This window comes from Heterodontus francisci, chromosome 3 (assembly GCF_036365525.1).
Source record: "Heterodontus francisci isolate sHetFra1 chromosome 3, sHetFra1.hap1, whole genome shotgun sequence".
Classification (NCBI taxonomy): Eukaryota; Metazoa; Chordata; class Chondrichthyes; order Heterodontiformes; family Heterodontidae; genus Heterodontus; species Heterodontus francisci.
In genome coordinates this window covers 101,007,338-101,028,084 of record NC_090373.1, presented here as the reverse complement: position 1 = coordinate 101,028,084, position 20,747 = coordinate 101,007,338, and the positions used below count along the sequence as shown (strand labels likewise).

Here is a 20,747-nt window from a genome sequence, read left to right as displayed (position 1 = left end):
CTGCGCTGGTGGAGGGTGCACAAGAAAGATTTTACGGTGCAGACTCCGATGTGTCTTCCTCTTCTGACTCCTCCAGGACATGTTGGCGATGTCTTAATACCACCACCCCCCCCCCCCCCCCTCACAGCCAGCTTTGTGGGAGACGTAACAGAAGGTGGTCATGAGAAATCAGCACAATCAACAGATGCTTCACTTGCATGAAATAATGAGATGACAGCTTATGCATGGACAGCTCATTGCAGGGGGTGGGTATGGATTGCCATGCACTCCTGAACCTGGGGATGTTGAGATCTGTTCACCCTGTCTATATGTTGGATTCCTGTTTCTCCATCTCCAATATCCTGGTGGCTTGCCACTCTGGCCAGACAAAGGGCTTGCTCCTTGAAATGCATTAGTGGCGTGAGGTGGAGCGGCCCACTGTCCAAAAATGGCTTCACGCTCTCCCTAGCATTGTTCTCCCATTTGGCCGGTTAGGACAAAGCCTCTCTCCCTCACCACTTGCAGCTTTTCATTTTCATAAGATGTTGCACACTTTCTTCTAGCTTACTGTCCGATAGCACTAGGCTTCTGACCTGTGCTTATCGGTCATCAATGATGCTGAGTACACATCTCTCCTATGGTCAGGAGAACTCTATGTGCCCTCAGGATGCCTCTCACTTTTGCACTCTGATGACTGCTGACCAGGAGGCATGCAATCTGAGTCTATCAGTGTACTCACCTTGTCAAAGCTAAGTAGGTCATTGAAATGTTTCCTGCACTGGACCCAGTTCCTCCTTGCCACTCCTCCGCTGCTGACCTCATGAGCCACCTCCAGCCAAGCCTACTTGGTTAGCCTTGCAGGCCTTCTCATGCTACTGGCAGGGAATAGGATGCCTCTCCGTGCTGTCACCGCCTCCAGCAGCACCTCAAGTGAGCTGTCTGAGAAACAGGGGTGCTGTAAGCCCTGGCACCTACTCATGGCCCTCTGCTCAGGTTATCCTTTCATTATTGAAACAAATGGCAACCCAGCAATGGCTTCAGCTTGCCGTTTAACTTGGGTCCGCTGCTCCCTGTGTCCTGCCTCCTTCCAGAGCCCACTGCCACTAATTTCGACGACGAACACAACTCTGGGCCAATTATGTGCTTTTTCAATTGAAATCGCAATATGCGCACACTGCAAACAGTAGTGGTGCCTTTGGTGTGGGGGGTGGTCATTATTGCTGGGGAGCCCTTCCATGTTCCAAGGAACACCCATTAAAGAGGGTGTCCTGGAATCAGCTGGGAGGCAGCTAAAGTTTGCCTGGCAACCCCACGTGGAGGTGACCCCTCCCAACGCCACTGAAATGCCCACTTGGGTGGGAGAGAGCCCTGATTTGGGCCATTAAATGACTCAATTGGCTGCCTGGTGGGTGGCCGTGTCCCCACCTCTGTTATGGTGGCGTGAAGAGGCGGGCACCCCTCCTGCCACCTTCCCCTGCCATATTGCCAGCCCTCCCGCCTCCTTGCCCGGTTCCAGTGGGCCAGGAAATTTCAGCCCTTTGACTCTATGTAATTGGTTTCATTTGGACCATCCCACAATATTCCCACCCATCACCTTCCTGTCCTAACCAGTCTGCAACTGCTTCTAAACTCTCCTGTGCCCCACATCAGTTCTTGCCTTTAAGCATTTATGGATAAATTATCTACTACTGCAATCCCATCACACATTCTGAGCACATATTGTGCAATTGCACCCTCTGGCCTATGATTTTCCCTTTGCTAAATTTATTGCACTCCTGGCAAGCATAGAGGTGGAAAAATTACCCTTTAGTGCAATATTAAGGAGCTTGCCAACTTGTGTGGTCTTTCATTAACACAGATTTTCATCAGCAAATTAACTGAGAGAACTTTCAAATCTTAATCATTCGGGCAGTTTACAGGTTTTTATATTAAATAAGTTCCTTAAGACTCAAAAAATGAAGAGTAATTTTTAAATGAAGTTTCTAAGGAAATAAATGAGAGAGAATAAAAAAAATCACACTCGACAAGCAATCTGAGTTTTCTTTTACAAACTAACAAATTGCAGTTGCTACTAATCACAGATGTCTGTGACAGTGCATAACAGAAAAGCACAATTGCTAATCAACACAAATAAATGTCATCACTTATACAAAAGCAAAATTTTGCACATGCTGGAAATCGGAAATAAAAAAATGCTGGTAATGCTCAGCAGGTCAGGCAGCTTCTGGAGAGAGAGAAACAGCATTAACATTTCATGCCAATGACCTTTCAACAGAACTTGCCTGAAATAAAAGTGAATATTCAATATACATTTTGTTCAGTCTTTTGGAAAGAGCAAAGAAACTATCAAACCCTCACAGGATGATTGGCCATTCATTGCACAGATAGTATGCTGGGAAATTCTACAGAATGCACATCCTCAAAATGCATATAATTGTAATTTCTTTCCAAATACTGTGAAGTAAAAATATCTAGTTGAAATCCCGGCTTATGAGTCAAGCTGAGGGTTTGAAGAAAAGAAATTGGTAAAGCTTTTGAAAAACACAAAAGCAAGGCAATTTGGTGAGCAACTTTATTATTATTATTGTGATTTTAATATAATTGATTAACATTTGAATTCCTGGACAAAAAATTTGAAAAAGCATTTTGAAAATTTTGATTGGTTCGAGACCAAACTGTGATGGTGAAATATTTACATGCTAAGTAGGGTTTGCGGAGTATAAATGTTTACATGCAGATTTTCATTATAAATTTGTATGTATGGCTTTTAATGTTTAGTATTAGCATCAGAAGTGTGATTGAATCATGACACAGGATACATGGTTTGTGGACAGGAAGTCCATGCTATATTGGAAGATTGCTGATGTATGGATGTAATTGAAAAACAGGGGAGATTTTACAATGTAAGTTATTGGGAATCAAAGATTTTGGAAAGGCAACAATAAAGTTTTTTGAAATAAAAACAAGAAATGCTGGAACCACTCAGCAGGTCTGCCAGACCTGCTGAGTGGTTCCAGCATTTCTTATTTTTATTTCAGATTTCCAGCATCCGCAGTATTTTGCTTTTATAATAAAGTTTTTTGCAAGTTTTATAAACCATTGGGTGAATCGAACTACAATTATACTGTGAGACCAGTATCCTTCAATAATGTTGGGTTATTATTTCAACAAACTCATTGTATTATGGTGAAGGGCGAACCACTGGGCTACAGTGGAACCTAAAGCAACTTCTACAACTGCACTGGCAACCTCTGAACTTTGTTGGTGGGATATAAAGTTGAAACAAGGTCTATGAACTAAAGTAGTGAGATGCAAAGCATCATATGTCAGAGAATAGACTTTTTTTTCCAGAGCAGTAGAGTCCTCAGCTGGAATTTTACCCTTGGCGGACGGGAGCCGTCCGTCAACTGAATAGGCAGTGGCGAACCCGCCTCCACCTGGCCTGGAGATCCGGACTGCATTTTGTGGTCACCATGCCTTTAATTGGTCCGAGGCGGGACTTCCACCTCATTGAGGCAGGAAGTCCCACCTAATGGAGCTGCTGGCCAATCAGCGGAAGGGGTGGCCACTGCTGGGATTGCAACCTGCTTGAAAATGGATGGTGTTGGGAAGCCCTGGAGAACGGGTAAGTTTTTGGGACCTCACCGGGGGCAATCGGTCGGGCCCCGGCGAGGCAAGGGGAGTCGATTGGGGATTGCGGGGGGCGGGGCATGTTGGGCATTGGAGGAGGTTGGGGCATCGGGGACAGCCCTCCGTCAGGCACAGAGTCTACTTTTAACAGGCGGCTTTTTTCAGGCCTGGGCCACCTGCCAGCGAAGGGTAAAATCCCGTGGCAGAGGGCAGAGGCCCTTAAGTGGCGGTCAACTGACCAGTTAAGGGCCTTGATTGGCCTGGGACGGTGGGGGGGGGGGGGGGTCATTTTTTGCCGCCGCTGTCCTGTGTAAAGTGGCGGCGGAGCCTGGAGCAGGTCGGAAAGGGCCCCCCGAGTCTCCCACTTCATTTTATACCCACCACCTTCCTGCTCTTTGGGGAGGATGTAAAATTCTGGCCCTCTTCATTTAAAAGGTCCATGTTTCAGAGTAAATTCAATAATTTTTAATATTTGAAACCTTTTAAATGGTGCCTTAAGATGCCATTGCACCTTAAAAGAAAGGTTAATTTTCAGAGCCTCCGTGAAGAGTTGCTGACAGACACAATTGTTTTATTTTAAAACCACTTCCAGGATCTTGGCCACCAATTACACTAGTCATTGCATGTGGTGAGTAAATTATGCTTGCACGGACACGCCCACCATAAGTGGTGAGGACTACGAGGATTTTCTCTAACCTTGTACATATTATACTTACATGCTTATTTGGTAACTACAGTATGTAGTAATATTTTGGTTTTAAGTTGCATTATCATATCTGAATCCCCCACTATCAACATCCTGGGGATTACCATTGACCAGAAACTTAACTGGACCAGCCATATAAATACAAGAGCAGGTCAGAGACCAGGAATTCTGTGGCAAGTAACTGATTTCCTGGCTCCCCAAAGCCTGTCCACCATCTACAAGGCACAAGTCAGAAGTGTGATGGAATACTCTCCACTTGCCTTGTTGAGAGCGGCTCCAACAACACTCAAGGAGCTCAACACCATCCAGGACAAAGCAGCCGCTTGATCAGCACCCCATCTACCAACTTAAGCATTCGACCCCTCCACCACCTGCACACGGTGGCAGCAATGTGTACTGGCTACCCGACCCGAACCCGACTGGACCTGACTACATGGGATGAATTTTACGCTGCCCCAGTGGGTTGGATGGTGGCGTGGGGGTGGATGGGGGCGGTGTAAAATTGAGCGGGAGGCTCCGGGAGGCCTACCTGCCCCGCTCCCGCCTCCGGTCAACTTTACTGCGGTCGGGTGGGGGGAAAATGATCCACCCGCCCCAGGCCAATCAAGGCCCTTAAGGGTCCACTTAACGGCCATTTAAGGGCCCTCGCATGCTTCCACGGGTATTCTACTTGTGGCAAGCAGGCGTGCTGGGGACGTGAAAGATCGCCCAGCGATAGCCACTGGCCTTTCTGCACGCCGGGAAGGGGGGCCATGGCAGTTGGGCACAGGGTGCCCGAATGAGGGCCACCACACCTGGTGGCGATGCTGGGACTAAGAGCTGCCGGCCCGCTGATTGGCTTGCAGCTCACTGAGGCGGGACTTCCTCCTCAAGCGGGTGGAAGTCGTGCCTCGGGACGATTAAAGCCTGGGGATCTGTAAAATACGGGACGGATCCCTGGGCTAGGCGGAAGCGGTTTTGCCACCGACTTTTTCGTCCATGGTGAATTCCTGTCCACCTAAGGTAAAATCCAGCCCCATTTGTTGGGTACGATCGGGTCGAAATTCCAACTCCAGCGTTCGAGCTTGGGTCAGGTCGGGCTGGAGACTGCTTCTGGGAAGTCATGGGATCAGCCTTACCCATGATTCCCCAGAACTCCAGATGCGGGAATAGCCTGCTGCAGGAACAGATGAAGGAGATTCGTGCCGGATCAGGTCGGTTCGGGCGTGCAAAAATATTAAAGGGCTTGGGCTCGGGTCGGGTTCGGGTTGGCTGTGATCGGGTTGGGTTTTAATTTGATACCCAAGCCAGGCTTCAGTGTGTACCGTATACAAGATGCACTGCAGCAACTCACCAAGCCTCCTTCAACAGCACCTTCCAAACTCGCGACCTCTTCCACTGAGAAGGTCAAGGGCAGCAATGCCTGCAAGTTCCCCTCCAAGCCACACAACAGTCTGACTTGGAACTACATCACTGTTCCTCCAATGTCGCTGGGTCAATACCCTGGAACTCCCTTCCTAATATCACTGTGGGAGTACCCACACCAGGTGGACTGCAGCAGGTTCAATTATCGAGGGCAATTAGGGAGGAGCAACAAATGTTGGCCTTGCTAGTGACGCCCACATCCCAAAAAAGAATTTTTTTAAAATCCAAGTGATTTCAATTGTAGGTTATCACTTTGTTTTTGTTTTATTTATTCACACGATGTTAGCGTCACTGTTGTTGTGTGCAGGATGTTTGTGTGACAATCTTTAGGTTAACGTTTGGCAATTGACTTGCTCTCTGTGCAGTTTCCGAATGCTACTTTTTTTTTATCTCAGACGATATAGCAATCAGCAGTCAAGATTCATGGAATGCCCAATATTAGTGATGAACAATAAAGCTGTAGTGCACAGTAATATAAAGCTGAAATTGCCAAACAGTTAGTGAAAATCAGAACAAAGACAATGTGAGCACTGGAAGTCTATCTGGTGAAGCTGTAGAATGAATATTTATGGAGAGTGACTTTGCATGGAAAAACTTTAACTGCAGACAGGCACCAGAATTTGTCACATATTTGTGATTATGCTACACACCTTTTTAAATTTCTGTGTAAACATTTCAGTATAGAGAAGTGTTGAAACGTACGTTAAAAATTATTCCAAACAAACACCATTTGAAAAGTATATTCAGTGTTAGTTTTAAAGAAAATTGCATGAATATGTTCAGTTTTACAAATGAGCCACAATTTTAAAATTTTATTTACTGATATGTATTTCTAACTGGGAATTTGATACTAAATTAACCATGCATATTTTATAGGTGTTCCAGATTGCATATGTTATAATAAAGGCTGCCAATTCTCCACGCCCTGGGAATTGGATTTTAGAACGTTCAATTGACGGAATCACATACAAACCATGGCAGTACTACGCTCTAACAGATACAGAATGTCTTACTCGCTACAACATTGTGCCTCGGTCAGGCAATCCAACGTATACATCAGACGATGAAATTATTTGCACCTCATTCTACTCAAAAATCCATCCTCTGGAAAATGGTGAGGTAAGGCTGGAATTTGAGCTAATTTACAAATAATTTTTATGAAGTTATCATGGGAACATATTGTCATTTGGGGCAATGTGAGGGACAGAGGTGTGTACAATCTTTTTGTTGAGTTTTCTTTGATTTTAATCTTTCAATCAGGATTGACTGCAACCAATATGGTGGGCATGTTGAGTTTAATCAGCGTTTAATTTATACAGCAGAAGCATATGACTGCGACAAGCAGTGAGTACAGGTCCAGATGGGGCGGAACAGCTGGCATGCGCAAACAACTCTTTCTTCTTCTTCCACTTCTCTTCTTGGTGCCCCAAGTCTTCTTGACTTCTCGAACCACTCAGGAGTGTTGGACCAGAGTCTTCCTTGACAGTTCTTCTCCAGTGCCTAACTACACTGAGGTCTCCCAAAGTCTCTTACTTTGTACCCTTTTTAGAGGAGGACACATGGATAGGTTATTGATGAGGTATCTTAGCCCCATAAGAATTTACCTTATTTTGAAATACCCTATAAAACATTGAGTTCTTTGTCTAAATCTTGGGTTGAAAAGCCCACCTTTAATGTCATTCATCTTCCATTAACTTTTGAGCCTGCACTTGTACCTTCTGTCCTTGATCAGTCACTCATTTCCTTATCACATCTCCACCTGTTCTCCCTAATTAGGTCCATTCTCTCAAAAAATATTCCACCTCCAACTTTCAAAGCTAACTTTGAGAAGTTTCATTAATTCTTTTCTATCTTTTCTATCACTATTTATTTATTTCTAAGGCTGTTCATAAGGTCTGTTAACAAGCTGTTTTAATGGCCATTCAGTCCAGTATCCATGTGCCTTATTAGACTTTTGAACCATGTTGATTACTAAAGTAACTCCTATTCTATTCCTACAAACCCATTAACCTTTTCATTCCAACATATGTCCTAATTAAGCACGGTTAAATGAGAAGCTCAACACAGTTTTACAGTATGGTTGTTTGTTTTAAGTATCTATCAGTTGCTGTCTCAATAGGCCTCGACTGACCATGGCCCCTTTCCAGGATAGCTACAGCTGTCATCATCTCAGAATAATCATTCCAGTGATTTGTTTCTGGAGAAATGAAACCTTCAGCAGTTTCCAGTAAAATGAACCTTACAGCACTAATCTATTTCTTTACCTATTCCAGGTTGATTTTACTAATTACTAACAGTTTGAAGTCAGGTTGTCAGTCGCACGTTAAAACACAGTACTGTTGCTTGTATTGTAATCAATGTTATGTAAAATATTGTAATCAAAAGTAAAAGTAAACAGAATGGATAAAGACTACTGCGGTGACAGACTTGCACGTAACATTGCATCTGTGCAATGTGACCTGATGTCACCAATGGGTGTGCTAAATAATTTATAATAAATAATAAATAATTCATGTTGTGTTGAACAATGACATTACGGACTCGATTCACGGGTGAAGGGAAAGAGAGCATAAACATTAAAATGTGCTACAGGGAAACTCAGGATACATTACCCAGAAAATCCTTGGGGGGGGGTGGGGGAGCGGGTGAAGGTGCTAGGATACATCCTAAGTGGCAGGATGTATCCACCTGCATATCGTACTGCTGACCCTCTTGAAATTTACTAGGTCCGGGGACAGGGCCAACAGAAGTGAGTTTTGATGAATTGTGCAGTGCCGCCAGTACAAGAGGCCACATACTTGGCATAAGTGTTCAGCTGAGAGAATGCTGGGGCCATTGCAAGAAACTAATAGAAACTGCAACCCCAGCTACTTTTAAATTTAATTTTTTTTGGCCCAAAACCGGCAGGGCCATTAGGTGAAGCCCACTTCCTACGACGCTCACACACCAGGTTCTAAGTAAGGGCCGGAAATAGAAATTCCAGTCTTCTGGAATCCCTACCAAATGGAGGCCATGATTTTCCTTGCAAGTTCAGAATCCAGTCTATCCTGAGCTTGGCCAAATCTAGCAGCTATACTGGTGGCCCTTTGAATATCTTCAAAGTCTTTTTGAATGTAAAACTGGTAGGACTCTGCCTCATAGTTGGATCAGTGTAATTAACATAGAAACATAGAAAATAGATGCAGGAGTAGGCCATTTGGCCCTTCGAGCCTACTCTGCCATTCATTATGATCATGGCTGATCATCCGACTCAGTAGCCTGTTCCTGCTTTCGGCCCATACCCTTTGATTCCTTTAGACCCAAGAGCTATATCTAACTTCTTTCTGAAAACATACAATGTTTTGGCCTCAACTGCTTTCTGTGATAGTGAATTCCACAGGCTCACCACTCTCTGGGTGAAGAAATTTCTCCTCATCTCAGTTCTCAAAGGTTTGCCCCGTATCCTTAGACTATGACCCCTAGTTCTGGACTCCCCCACCATCGGGAACATCCTTCCTGCATCTACCCTGTCATCCTATTAGAATTTTATAGGTTTCTAGGAGATGCCCCCTCACTCTTCTGAACTCCAGCGAATATAATCCTAACCGACTCAATCTCTCCTCATATGTCAGTCCCGCCATCCCAGGAATCAGTCTGCTAAACCTTCGCTGCACTCCCTCTATAGCAAGAACATCCTTCCTCAGATAAGGAGACCAAAACTACACACAATATTCCGGGTGTGGCCTCACCAAGGCCCTGTATAATTGCAGCAAGACATCCCTGCTTCTGTATTCGAATCCTCTCGCTATGAATGCCAACATAGCATTTGTTTTTTTTGCCACGTGTTGCACCTGCGTGCTTGCCTTCAGCGACTGGTGTATGAGAACACCCAGGTCTCGCTGCATATTCCCCTCTCTCAGTTTATGGCCGTTCAGATAATAATCTGCCTTTCTGTTTTTGCTACCAAAGTGGATAACCTCACATTTATCCACATTATACTGTATCTGCCATGCATTAGTCCACTCACTCAACTTTTCCAAATCACCCTGAAACCTCTCTGCATCCTCCTCACAACTCACCCTCCCACCCAGTTTTGTGTCATCTGCAAATTTGGAGATATTACATTTAGTTCCCTCATCTAAATCATTAATATATATTGTGAATAGCTGGGGTCCTAGCACTGATCCCTGTGGTACCCCACTAGTCACTGCCTGCCATTCGGAAAAAGACCCATTTATCCCTATGCTTTGTTTCCTGTCCGCCAACCAATTTTCTATCCATTGCAATACACTGCCCCCAATCCCATGCGCTTTAATTTTACACGCTAATCTCTTATGTGGGACTTTGTCGAAAGCCTTCTGAAAGTCCAAATAAACCACATCCACTGGCTCACCCTCATCAACTCTACTAGTTACATCCTCGAAGAATTCTAGTAGATTTGTCAAGCATGATTTCCCTTTCGTAAATCCATGCTAACTCTGTCAGATTCTATCACTGTTCTCCAAGTGCTCTGCTATAAAATCTTTGATAATGGACGCTAGAATTTTCCCCACTACTGATGTCAGGCTGACTGGTCTCTAATTCCCTGCTTTCTCTCTACCTCCCTTTTTTTTTCTATGTGTTTCATATTTTAATGGAACAGCTATTGAAGAGTGGTGTCCTTTATCATGAAAAATTGAATAAAGAGCTTTGAAAGAAAGGGTAAAAATATGAGAAGTTATAACTCATGAACCGTTAAAATACGAGGGGATATTTTTCTGAATCTGTGCCCATGTGTACAGAATAATCTACTCCACAGTAGATAATGGAAAATGGAATGGGTTGCAGTGCATACTTGCAAAGGAACCTGCCCGATTTTATGATATTCAATGCACCCTTGGCAATCTACTACATATGGATGTAGACCCAAGGAAAATAGCTCCTGGAAAATTTTTAAACCATCCTTGCGAGTCATCTGAAAGACCATTGAGGGAGCCTTTCATGTGACAGCGAAGTCAGCTCAGTTAGATGAGGATGAACAAAGGTTTCCATGCTCATGTGTAATGATCTCTTATTCTAGCTGTTTTCAAGGATTTTGAAATGGACAGATTTATTGCATTTCTGCCACAATCCTAAAATATCAATAATTCCTTTGAGCCTCACATCCTTTCCTTTTGAAAGTTGGTCTGACAGGAAAATATGTCAGCAAGCTGATTTGCGCTGTTTTTGATCACTGAAAATTAGTTTTCAGTATAAGTGAAGGGAGAAATTTGTTTCACTGCTGCTCCTTCATTCTGTTGATCAGGGAGTAGTGCTAAGAACAGATATTTTCAAACTTTCCCTCCTGTCAGATTCAAAAGGGAAACTCAGTGGGATAAGAGCTATAAGCACAAATTGAAACCGAGTAGCAAATTCAATCAGGCTGCCAGCCCATCCTGAACAAGGCAATCAGCTGTTCCCCTGCTTCTCCTAAGTTGCCACTTACCAATATGGTAATTGACCAGCTGTGTTGCCTGCATAACTGCCAGCTATTGAATAACCATATGAAAACAACATCTGGAAGCATATTATGTTGACATAGTGGTTGTAATGTGAAAATGTCTGTAGTAGCGAGGAAACAAAGACATTTGTAACTGGATCAAATCCTTTGTTTTGCATTTGTAAATTGCAACTGTTTCTGGTTGCTCACATTATACTGGAAAATATTTGCTGAAGCTTCATTACTTTAAAATTAACTCCCTTGTTCAATATAAGTGAAAGAAGTAATCCAAATAAATAATGTCTTCAGTTCCAGATATGTAATTACTTCAACCATCTGTGAACCACTGCAATGGTTTGTGTATTATAGAGCTCTTATTATAACACAGTGGTCAAATGTGATTTGTGAATTAATATTTTGAAAAATGCCAGTTACACACAGAATTTAATAAGTGAAATGTTTCTATGGCGCTGTGGTGTAGGATGTTTTTCGGGTCGAAACGTTAACTCTGCTTCTCTTTCCACAGATGCTGCCAGACCTGCTGAGTGGTTCCAGCATTTCTTGTTTTTATTTCTTTTAAGTGTGGATTGTTTTGCATGGTCATTTTAGATTTCAACTAGCAGCATATTACAGTCCTTACTGTGATGTTCTAATTCAGTAATGTTATATTAATAGATGTTTAGAGAATAAAGGACATTAAATCATATAATCATAACATGGTTACAGCACAGAAAGAGGCCATTTGGCCCATCCTGTCCATGCCAGGTCTCTGCATGAGCAACTCACCTAGTCCCACTCCCAGCAAATATTTTCTCTTCAGATAATTATCCAATTCTCCTTTGACTTCCTCGATTGAATCTGCCTCCACCACATTCTCAGGCAGTGCATTCCAGATCCTAACCACTTACTGTGTAAAAAAGCTTTTCCTCATGTTGCTGTTGCCTCTTTTGCCAATCACCTTAAATCGGTGTCCTCTGGTTTTGGAGCCTTCGGCCAATGGGAACAGTTTCTCCCTACCTACTCTGTCTAGACCCCTCATGATATTGAACACCTCTATCAAATATCCTTTTAATCTTTTCTTCAGAATATTTGTGAACAAGAAGTTGAAGTTTTTCTTATGAATATTAAGATTGCCCTATTTTGTGTTCAGATTCATACTTCCCTTATTAATGGGAGGCCCAGTGCTGAAGATCCATCTGCAACTTTGCTGGAGTTCACCTCGACTCGCTACATTCGTCTGCGGCTTGAGAGAATTAGGACACTTAATGCTGATCTTATGACATTAGCATACAATGATGCGAAGGATATTGACCCTATTGTTACAAGAAGGGTAAGACTTTTTGTCTTATAAAAATTCGATGTAAATTTTGAGTCATATTATATTCAGTAATTTCTCTGTTCTAGACTGTCTTCTTGATTGAGCTCTAAATGATTTTAAAATCCTTTGGCTTTATGAAATCTCACATGGAAATGATGTTTAATTAAACTTTTCTTCTGTTTTATTAAATATGCAAGCCATTTCATATCTTAAGTTGTTAGTTTAGTTAATCCAAATTATGCACAATAATATGGATATTAATAAACAAAATGTAGCTATTCCACCTTCATGTTATTTTTATACTTATATTATCAACTTGAGATCACTGTGTGTACAAAGTGATACAAAGCCAGCAGACTTGAGTGATGCTGCTGGTGCCACATCACTCTTTGGATAGGCAAATTTAAAAAGTGATTTTGGAGGATTGGGTGTGGTAGTGTAGTGATTATGATAGCAAATTAATAATCCAGAAGTTGAGTTTAAATCCTACAAATTGTGAAACCGAGTTCAATAAACCTGGCTAGCATAAGAAAATGACCATGAAAACTGTTGGATTTGTTGTAAAACCCCAACTGATTCACTAATATCTTGCATTCCTATCTGCATGGAATTCTGATTGCCCTCAGGAAACTATGAATGGGCAAGAAATATATATATTTGTATGGCTGGGAAAGCAGTTATAGTTCCATGTCGAGGTTAACAATCCATTCAACAGCTTCAGGTGATGCAGTGTGAATGGTTGTGATGCCACCAGGAATGGATCTCTTAGGACAAGAGTTCAATATGTGGGCAATGGTCTGACTTGGATGGCCACAGTCACAGTTTGAGCTGGTCCTCTTGTTCCACTTGTGGAGCATGTGGCCACACTTTCACTGGCTCATCCGCAAGTGGTAAGGGTTGTCCAGATTTTCTGTGGGAGGTTGAAACTGGCGACTTCACCACTCGGGACTGTTACCAGGTTGTGGTTGATGATGTTAGCAGCAACCAGGAGGTGCGCTATTGAGACATTGGGCTGTTGTCAGTTTGTTGGGTGTGGAGTGTGTTCCAGTAGGGGCTACGAGATTTCAGGCGAGTGCATGGAGTTTTTTTGATGCCCTATATCTATGGGAGTGCTTCGTTAGCTGTCAGCTGGTGGTGTTCTTAGAGGAAAATGTTTTTCCTGCGGACGTTAGGAGGCTCAATGTGTGCTAGCACAGGAAGCCACTTGAGTTGTGTTGGTTCCAACGTTTCAGAAATAATCCTCAAGATTTCCCAGAGGTGGATATCTACCATGTTTGTGTAGGCGGTTCCTGAGCCAGGTTGTGCCGCCCACACATAACCAACAACGGGTTTCTACAGGTATGAGTTCTCGCACAGACGCTCTTCAAAATATATACCAGTGACCTCCCTCACACAAAGTTACAGCTGTTCATATATGCTGACAACTCGGCCCTGACCTTCCAGGTTAAAGAGCTTCAGGACATTGAGAAAACATTCACTGAAGATCTAAGTTCACTGGAAGCCTACTTCAGAAAATGGAGACTCTGACCAAATGCCGCCAAGGCTGTTGTTTCAGCCTTTCACCTGAACAACTTGAAGGCCAGGGAAGAACTTCACGTCCAGTTCTGTGGCCGACCACTCACCGATGACCCAATGCCAGAATAGCTTGGCATCATTCTCGACCGTACATTAACCTACCAGCAACGCCTCCAGAACACCAGAGCTTAGGTGAAGACAAGAGTGAATCTCATAAGGAAACTACCAGGCATCACCTGGGGCAGCAGAGCCAATGCGTTTCACACTGCTTCACTTGCCATGGTCTACCCAACAGCAGAGTACTGCTGCTCAGCCTGGCTGAGGAGCCACCATACAAACATGGGCAAGAAATGCAGAAATGCAGCCATGCCATATTATAAGAACAAATTTTAAAAAATGATTCAAGTTATGCTGCAATCGGTGCAGAACTAAAATGATGTGAAACAAATGCTCAAGCTTGCAAAAATGTAGTTTTGTTTGATGATGTACAAAATTATAGGGAAACTGGGCTATATATTTGTTAAAATCTGCATATAGCTATGTTTGATGCAAATAAAAGATATTAATTTGACTAAAACTATTTCAATTTGGACTATATTCACATTGCCAACAGTATATATCAATAAAGCGGGTATCATTATTGAAACACCAAAAAAGATTTTCATTGAAAGTGTTAATCTTGGATGATAGTTTTAATAATATAATATTTTTAGTTCAAGACATTTTAATGTTGATTATATCGTTAAAAATTGTTATTTCATAATTATAATGATAATAGCTGTAGTATCAATCATTTAAATTGTGCAAAATCAGATGCCACGAGCATGATTATTGGTATTACAAATATCACTATATAAATGGCTACTGATATTAGAAAGGCTTATTCCATCATCACCAAATAGTAGCATAAGGCAATGCTAATCTGTTTGCTTTTTCATTGTCAACAACCAGCAGTGTTTGGGGATGGTATTTTTGATAGCATGTGAAGCACTGGATCCCGTTTGTGGCTCCCTCTTACTTCATCCTAAAATGTGTTTTCATTTTACTCAACTGAACATGATTTAAGATGGAATGAGACCTACCAGCATTTGAAGCTAGGATCCTTTGGTTCCGCCGGAGCTTAACTAACTGTACTACCTGGTCCTGATTTGGATTATCAATTGTATTCAAGATAAAGCTGCCCTTATGTTTGAGGTTCTAATTTCAATGGTAACATCTAGAGTATGTAAGGTAGAACAATATCATACCCTTATTGAAGTTTATAATGCTTTTCATTTTCTCCTTTTAGTATTACTACTCTCTGAAAGACATTTCTGTTGGTGGGATGTGCATCTGCTATGGACATGCAAATGCTTGCCCTCTTGATTTTGTAACCAATGTACGTATATTCCTTTTTTTTAAGAAGTAACTTAGAAAGTTATCATGCACTTCTTTCCTTGTTTGGAAAGATAAAACAAATGTTTGTAAAGCCCACTCATAGGGAACCAGCCAAAAGGCCTACGCAACTCATACACCTCCCCTAACTAGCATGCATTCGGTCCTCCAATAAACCAATTGGATGCATTGATTTTGATCTTCCACAAATCCCTACATTTAGGATGGTCCACGGAATGGAAGGTAGCGAGCATAACTCTGCTATTTAAGAAAGAAAGGAAAGAGAACGGGGAATTATTGTCCACTTGGCCTGATATCAGTACATGGGTAAATGCTACAATCTATTATTAGGAACATAGTAACAGGACATTTATAAAATCATATGATTGAATAGAGTCAGTGTGCATTTATGAAAGGTAAATCATGCTTGGTAAATCGGTTAACAGATTTTTGAGGTTGTAACTAGCAGGGTAGATAAATGAATGTAGTGTATTTGCATTTTCAACAAGCTTTCAATAAGGCACCCCATAAGAGGATATTACACAAAATTAGCACCCATGGCATCAGGGCTAATATGTTAATAGACATAGGACAGAGAATAGGAATAAAATAGTTATTTTTGGGTGGGCAGACTGTGGGCTACCACAAAGAACAGTGGCTAGGCTCAGTTATTTACAATCTATATCAATGACTCAGATGAGGGGACTGAGTGTAATGTATCTAAGTTTGATGATAATACTAAGCTAGGTGGGGAAGTAAGCTGTGAGCAGGATACAAAGAGGCTGCAAATGGATAAAAGCAGGTTAAGTGCGTGGTCAAGAATGTGGCAGATAGACGATAATGTCGAGAAATGTGAAGTTATCCACTTCAGTAGGAAGAATAGAAAATCAGAATATTTTTTTAAAAGGTGACAGACTGGGAAATGTTGATGATCATATCCCAAGAATGAATTTTTAAAAAATCCGAGGGACCTGGGTGTCCTTGTACAAGAATCACAGAAAGCTAACATGCAGGTACAGCAAGCAATAAGGCAAGTAAATGGTATGTTTGCCTTTATTACAAAGGGATTGGTGAATATGAGTAAAGAATTCTTACTGCAATTATTTAGGGTCTTGGTGAGACCACAGCTGGAGTACTGTGTACAGTATTGGTAGTCTTACGAAGGGTAGGATACAGTTGCCTTGGGGGGAATGCAACAAAGGTTCATCAGACTAGTTCCTGGAATGAGGGAATTGTTCTATGAGGAGAGATTGAGTAGATTAGGCCTATATTCCCTAGAGTTTAGAAGAATGAGAGGTGATCTCATGAAACATATTTGCCACAAAATTTGGTTTTGTAGTCCTTGTGTTTTTGGCACAATGTTTATTATTTTGATACCAAATAGCATACGTGCCACTTTGCTGGGACCGTGTATTGGAAGCATGTAGAGTAAGCAGTTAGTGATGCCAGTCAGTGTGTCATGCTGATTTGATGCCAATGCTGCCATTTTTGACTTGAATGCTCCAGCTAACGTCCTCTCTTAATCCCGCACAACTGACCATGCATTCAGCAGCAGTAAGGACCCCCCACCAGTGCTATTTAAAGGAATTATCAACTACTTTCAGATTGATTCTGCTGGCTGCTGTTGAGTTAGTAGACATGTTTGTGGTTTGTACTGTTACTTAAAGTTGCTAAGGTCTACAGGGAGTGTTATGGCGCATGTGAAGGCCTTGCATCTGACAACAAGAGCTCTGCTCAGCCCACTTGCTTCCACTCATGCTGTAGTTTCAATTCCCTTGGCCTGCAGCATGACAGAGAGAATGAGCAGAGGTCATAGAGAGAATGACAAGTTGCTTGAGGAGGGAGGAGGAAGTATATCTTTTATCAGTTTGATTCCTGGGATGAGAGGGTTGTCCGATGAAGAGCCATTGAGTAGATTGGGCCTATATTCTCTTGAGTTTAGAAAAATGAGGGATGATCTCATTGAAACATACAAGATTCTGAGAGGGCTTCACAGGGTAGATACTGAGAGGTTGTGCCCCCTAGCTGGAGATTTTAGGACTGGGGGCATAGTCTCAGGGTAAGAGGGTGAGATGAGGAGAAATTTCTGCACTCAGGGTTGTGATTCTTTGAAATTCTCTACTCCAGAGGGCTGTGTATGCTCAGTTTTTGAGTCTTTTCAAGGCTGAGATAGATAGATTTTTGGACTCTAAGGAAATCAAGGACTATGGGAATTGAGCGGGAAAGTGGATTTGAAGTCAGAAGATCAATCATGATCTTATTGCATGTGGAGCAGGCTCAAGCGACTGCATGGCCGAATCCTGCTCCTATTTCTTAATACATTCTTATCATGTTAGCAGGAAATGGATAACAAAGCAGCAAGCACTGGCGGTGTTCATGACATAATTGTTCCTATTTAAGTTAACAAAAAGATCTAGTTTATTTCATTTTAATGTGCTCTGTTCATCTGGAAGAAATTTAGCTGCAAATGTGAACACAACACCTGTGGAGAAAGTTGTGATCGTTGCTGTCCTGGATTCCATCAGAAACCATGGGAAGCTGGAACCTTTTACAGCAGCAAGTTATGTGAACGTAAGTAAATAAACAAAAGGATCATTCTGCAAATGGATATCTATCATCTGGAAAGTCTATCACATTCAGTTAAATATAACATTTGATCTGAGGTTTGGTGAATACCAAATGAATGCCAAAGTTAGTTTATGTTGATTAATCCTCCTGCATAGTTTGTTAACAGTATTGTTTTTGCTGCCTTAAGCTGTATTTCTTGTACATGCTACATCAAAGCAAGTTATCAAAAGGGTGATAAGCCACATGCCAACAATTTATTATTATTCCAAAACGACAGACCAACTGGGGGAGAAATTCATTCGGCGAAGATTTATGTTGATTCCCCAGTGGCAGGCAGTGCTGCGGGTTGTGCAGGTAGTGGGCCATGGCACCGCCTGTCCCTGAGGAATCGACTCAAGTTTGCATAGCGAGCAAATTTAACCCCCACCTCTTTTAAAAGTGCTGTCACACAGTATTCATTTAAAAGAAGTATCAATTGATAAACGAAAATTAAAAATCATTCCACATGTAGGTGACATGGTAGTTGTTCTATTGTGGAGAACATTAAAGAAGGAAAAATCTTGACCCAGCTTTTGCTGGATCAGGGCATCGAACAGGTCTTCCATTAGCTAGACTTGTCCTGGTTCATTTAGGTTTTCAATTTTTTTGCATGATAATTTTCTGAAATTGCAAGCTGATAACATCTCAGTGAGGGAAACAGGGCACCTGGGATCTGAGTGAACAGAGCAACCAATCAGATTGAAGGAGTGAGAAATAACCAGAGGAACAACAGAGAAGGATGATTAAATTAGAGTCGGTGAATGCAGTGTCACTTAAGGTACAGGAAGATAAATGAGAGAGGGAAAGAAAGATTGGATTAAGAGAGAGAGAAAAGAGACAGAAAGGAAAAGCACACTTTTAAAGTTAAAAAAGCAAAATTAGTATTTTAAGAATAAAAAATAAAACCTGAAGCAATGAGACTCCACATATTTAATAGTTAATTTTCAGTGCAAGAAAGGTTTACTGGGAGTAATTAACAGTTATCATGTCATTAAAAGGGTACTTGCACTCGAGCTTAACTCATATCCACCAAGCAAATGTAGCAATGTCACACTGTTCAATGCATTTCAACGGTGAGGCAGACATTGAGATGCCATATCGTATAGCTAACGGCACAACTCGGCAGCAACTCTTGGATATTTGAATTTAACCCTGTACCTGCTCCTCACATAAAGTTTACACATGAAGAACACTGAGCACCATTAGCCCTCACTGTTATTTGACAGTAAAATTTAGGCTATAAACAGCTGTGATAACAGCAATTTCTGCTAAGCAAGACACAAGAGAGACATTCAAATGCTGGAGGCACTGCAGGGGTGAACCATGAGGCTGAAGTAAGATGAAAGGGTTTTCAGCCTCAAAAGGAGATATTTGAGAACTGATCTTATAGAAATATATCAGCTAGTTAAGGTAATGGAAGCAGTAAATCCAGAATACCTGTAAAAATTACATTTTGAGAGTAGGTCAAAGGGACATGGTTTCAAACTCATAAAAGGTAAACTTAGAACTGATATCAGGAAAATCTTTATACAAAGGGTGACCAACACATTGAATAGATTTCTAGATTGAGTAGAGGAGGTAAAAGCTAAAAATCATTTAAGAAACAGTTGGATCCTATTTTGACTTCTGGATGGATGAATTAAAATGGGTCAAAAGGTCTTCCTCATCTTATCTATATTGTAATATTTGCAACGAAATGTATATTTTGTTGGGTTTTTATTTTCTTCCAATGAAAAGACCCGGCGATTCTCTTTCACAATTACTTATGCAGTGGGTTTCAGTTTAATAAAGTCCTGTGCTGAACAAAGTTACATTGTTCTCAAGATGGAGGGAAGGAGCACCAGGAGATAAGTTACCCGATGACACCTTTTTGCACATTCCAGTGACGGAACCAATAGCACAACTAGCAAAGCCCAGCGAATAGGTAGTCTTTCTGCTCTCTTTCTGTGGTTAGTGCTTTTTGTAAAGGGAATTAATGATCTAAGAGAAAATAACTTACAAAAAGGAGGAAGCAAAATTATATTTAATAATAACATCTCACTTGAATGAACAACTATTTTAAGTGGAATTTTGTGGCATTATTTTGTCTTATCACAGCAACCTTTATCATTACAGAATGCAATTGCCATGGAAAAGCTAAAGATTGCTACTATGACCAGAATGTAGCAAACAGGAGCCAGAGTTTAAACATAAAAGGAGAGTACGTTGGTGGTGGTGTATGTATTGACTGTGCTAACAATACAACTGGGATAAATTGTGAGACCTGCATTGATGAATACTTCAGACCAGAATGGGTACAGTAAAGAAATACGTTTTTCTGTTTATTTGTTTTACCTCAAGTCTGACAATTCCTACATGGTTAATGTTTAAGAATGCATTACAAAGGCTTTTGTTCCAGAACGATATATTCAAAAATGCAATACCTACAAATGCTGTGCAAAACCAACTTGGAAATAGATATGTGGTCATCCATTTGTGATCATCTTTCATTTTATGTAATGAAATATATAGATAGATATGGATATAGTTATAAAAATTATGGTGTGTATAGATTGAAATTAGTAACATTAAAAGAATTGTAATGGAGAGGAAAAATAGTTTGTTTATTGCAATAGAATTTCGTATTTAGAATTTAAACAGTCAGTTATACGTTTCAGAAAATATAAGTATTATGTTTATTTTATGCATTCATGTGTTTCATATCTTGACAAAAATATGTGATTTGGTTAAATAACATTTATTTATTTTAACTTTTCTGTATTCTTTAAGTGAAAGTA

General features: G+C 41.4%; 1 protein-coding gene across 2 annotated transcripts in view; it reads left to right on the top strand.

Moving 5' to 3' along the window:
- Positions 1-20,747, top strand: part of lama2 (laminin, alpha 2) — a 527,518-nt gene that overhangs the window by 167,451 nt on the left and 339,320 nt on the right. For both annotated transcript variants that reach the window (XM_068025161.1, XM_068025160.1), the window contains exons 4-8: positions 6,596-6,838; positions 12,307-12,486; positions 15,278-15,367; positions 17,817-17,934; positions 20,086-20,264. In XM_068025161.1, coding sequence (XP_067881262.1) covers positions 6,596-6,838; positions 12,307-12,486; positions 15,278-15,367; positions 17,817-17,934; positions 20,086-20,264 — 810 coding nt within the window. The remainder of the gene's footprint in view (positions 1-6,595; positions 6,839-12,306; positions 12,487-15,277; positions 15,368-17,816; positions 17,935-20,085; positions 20,265-20,747) is intronic.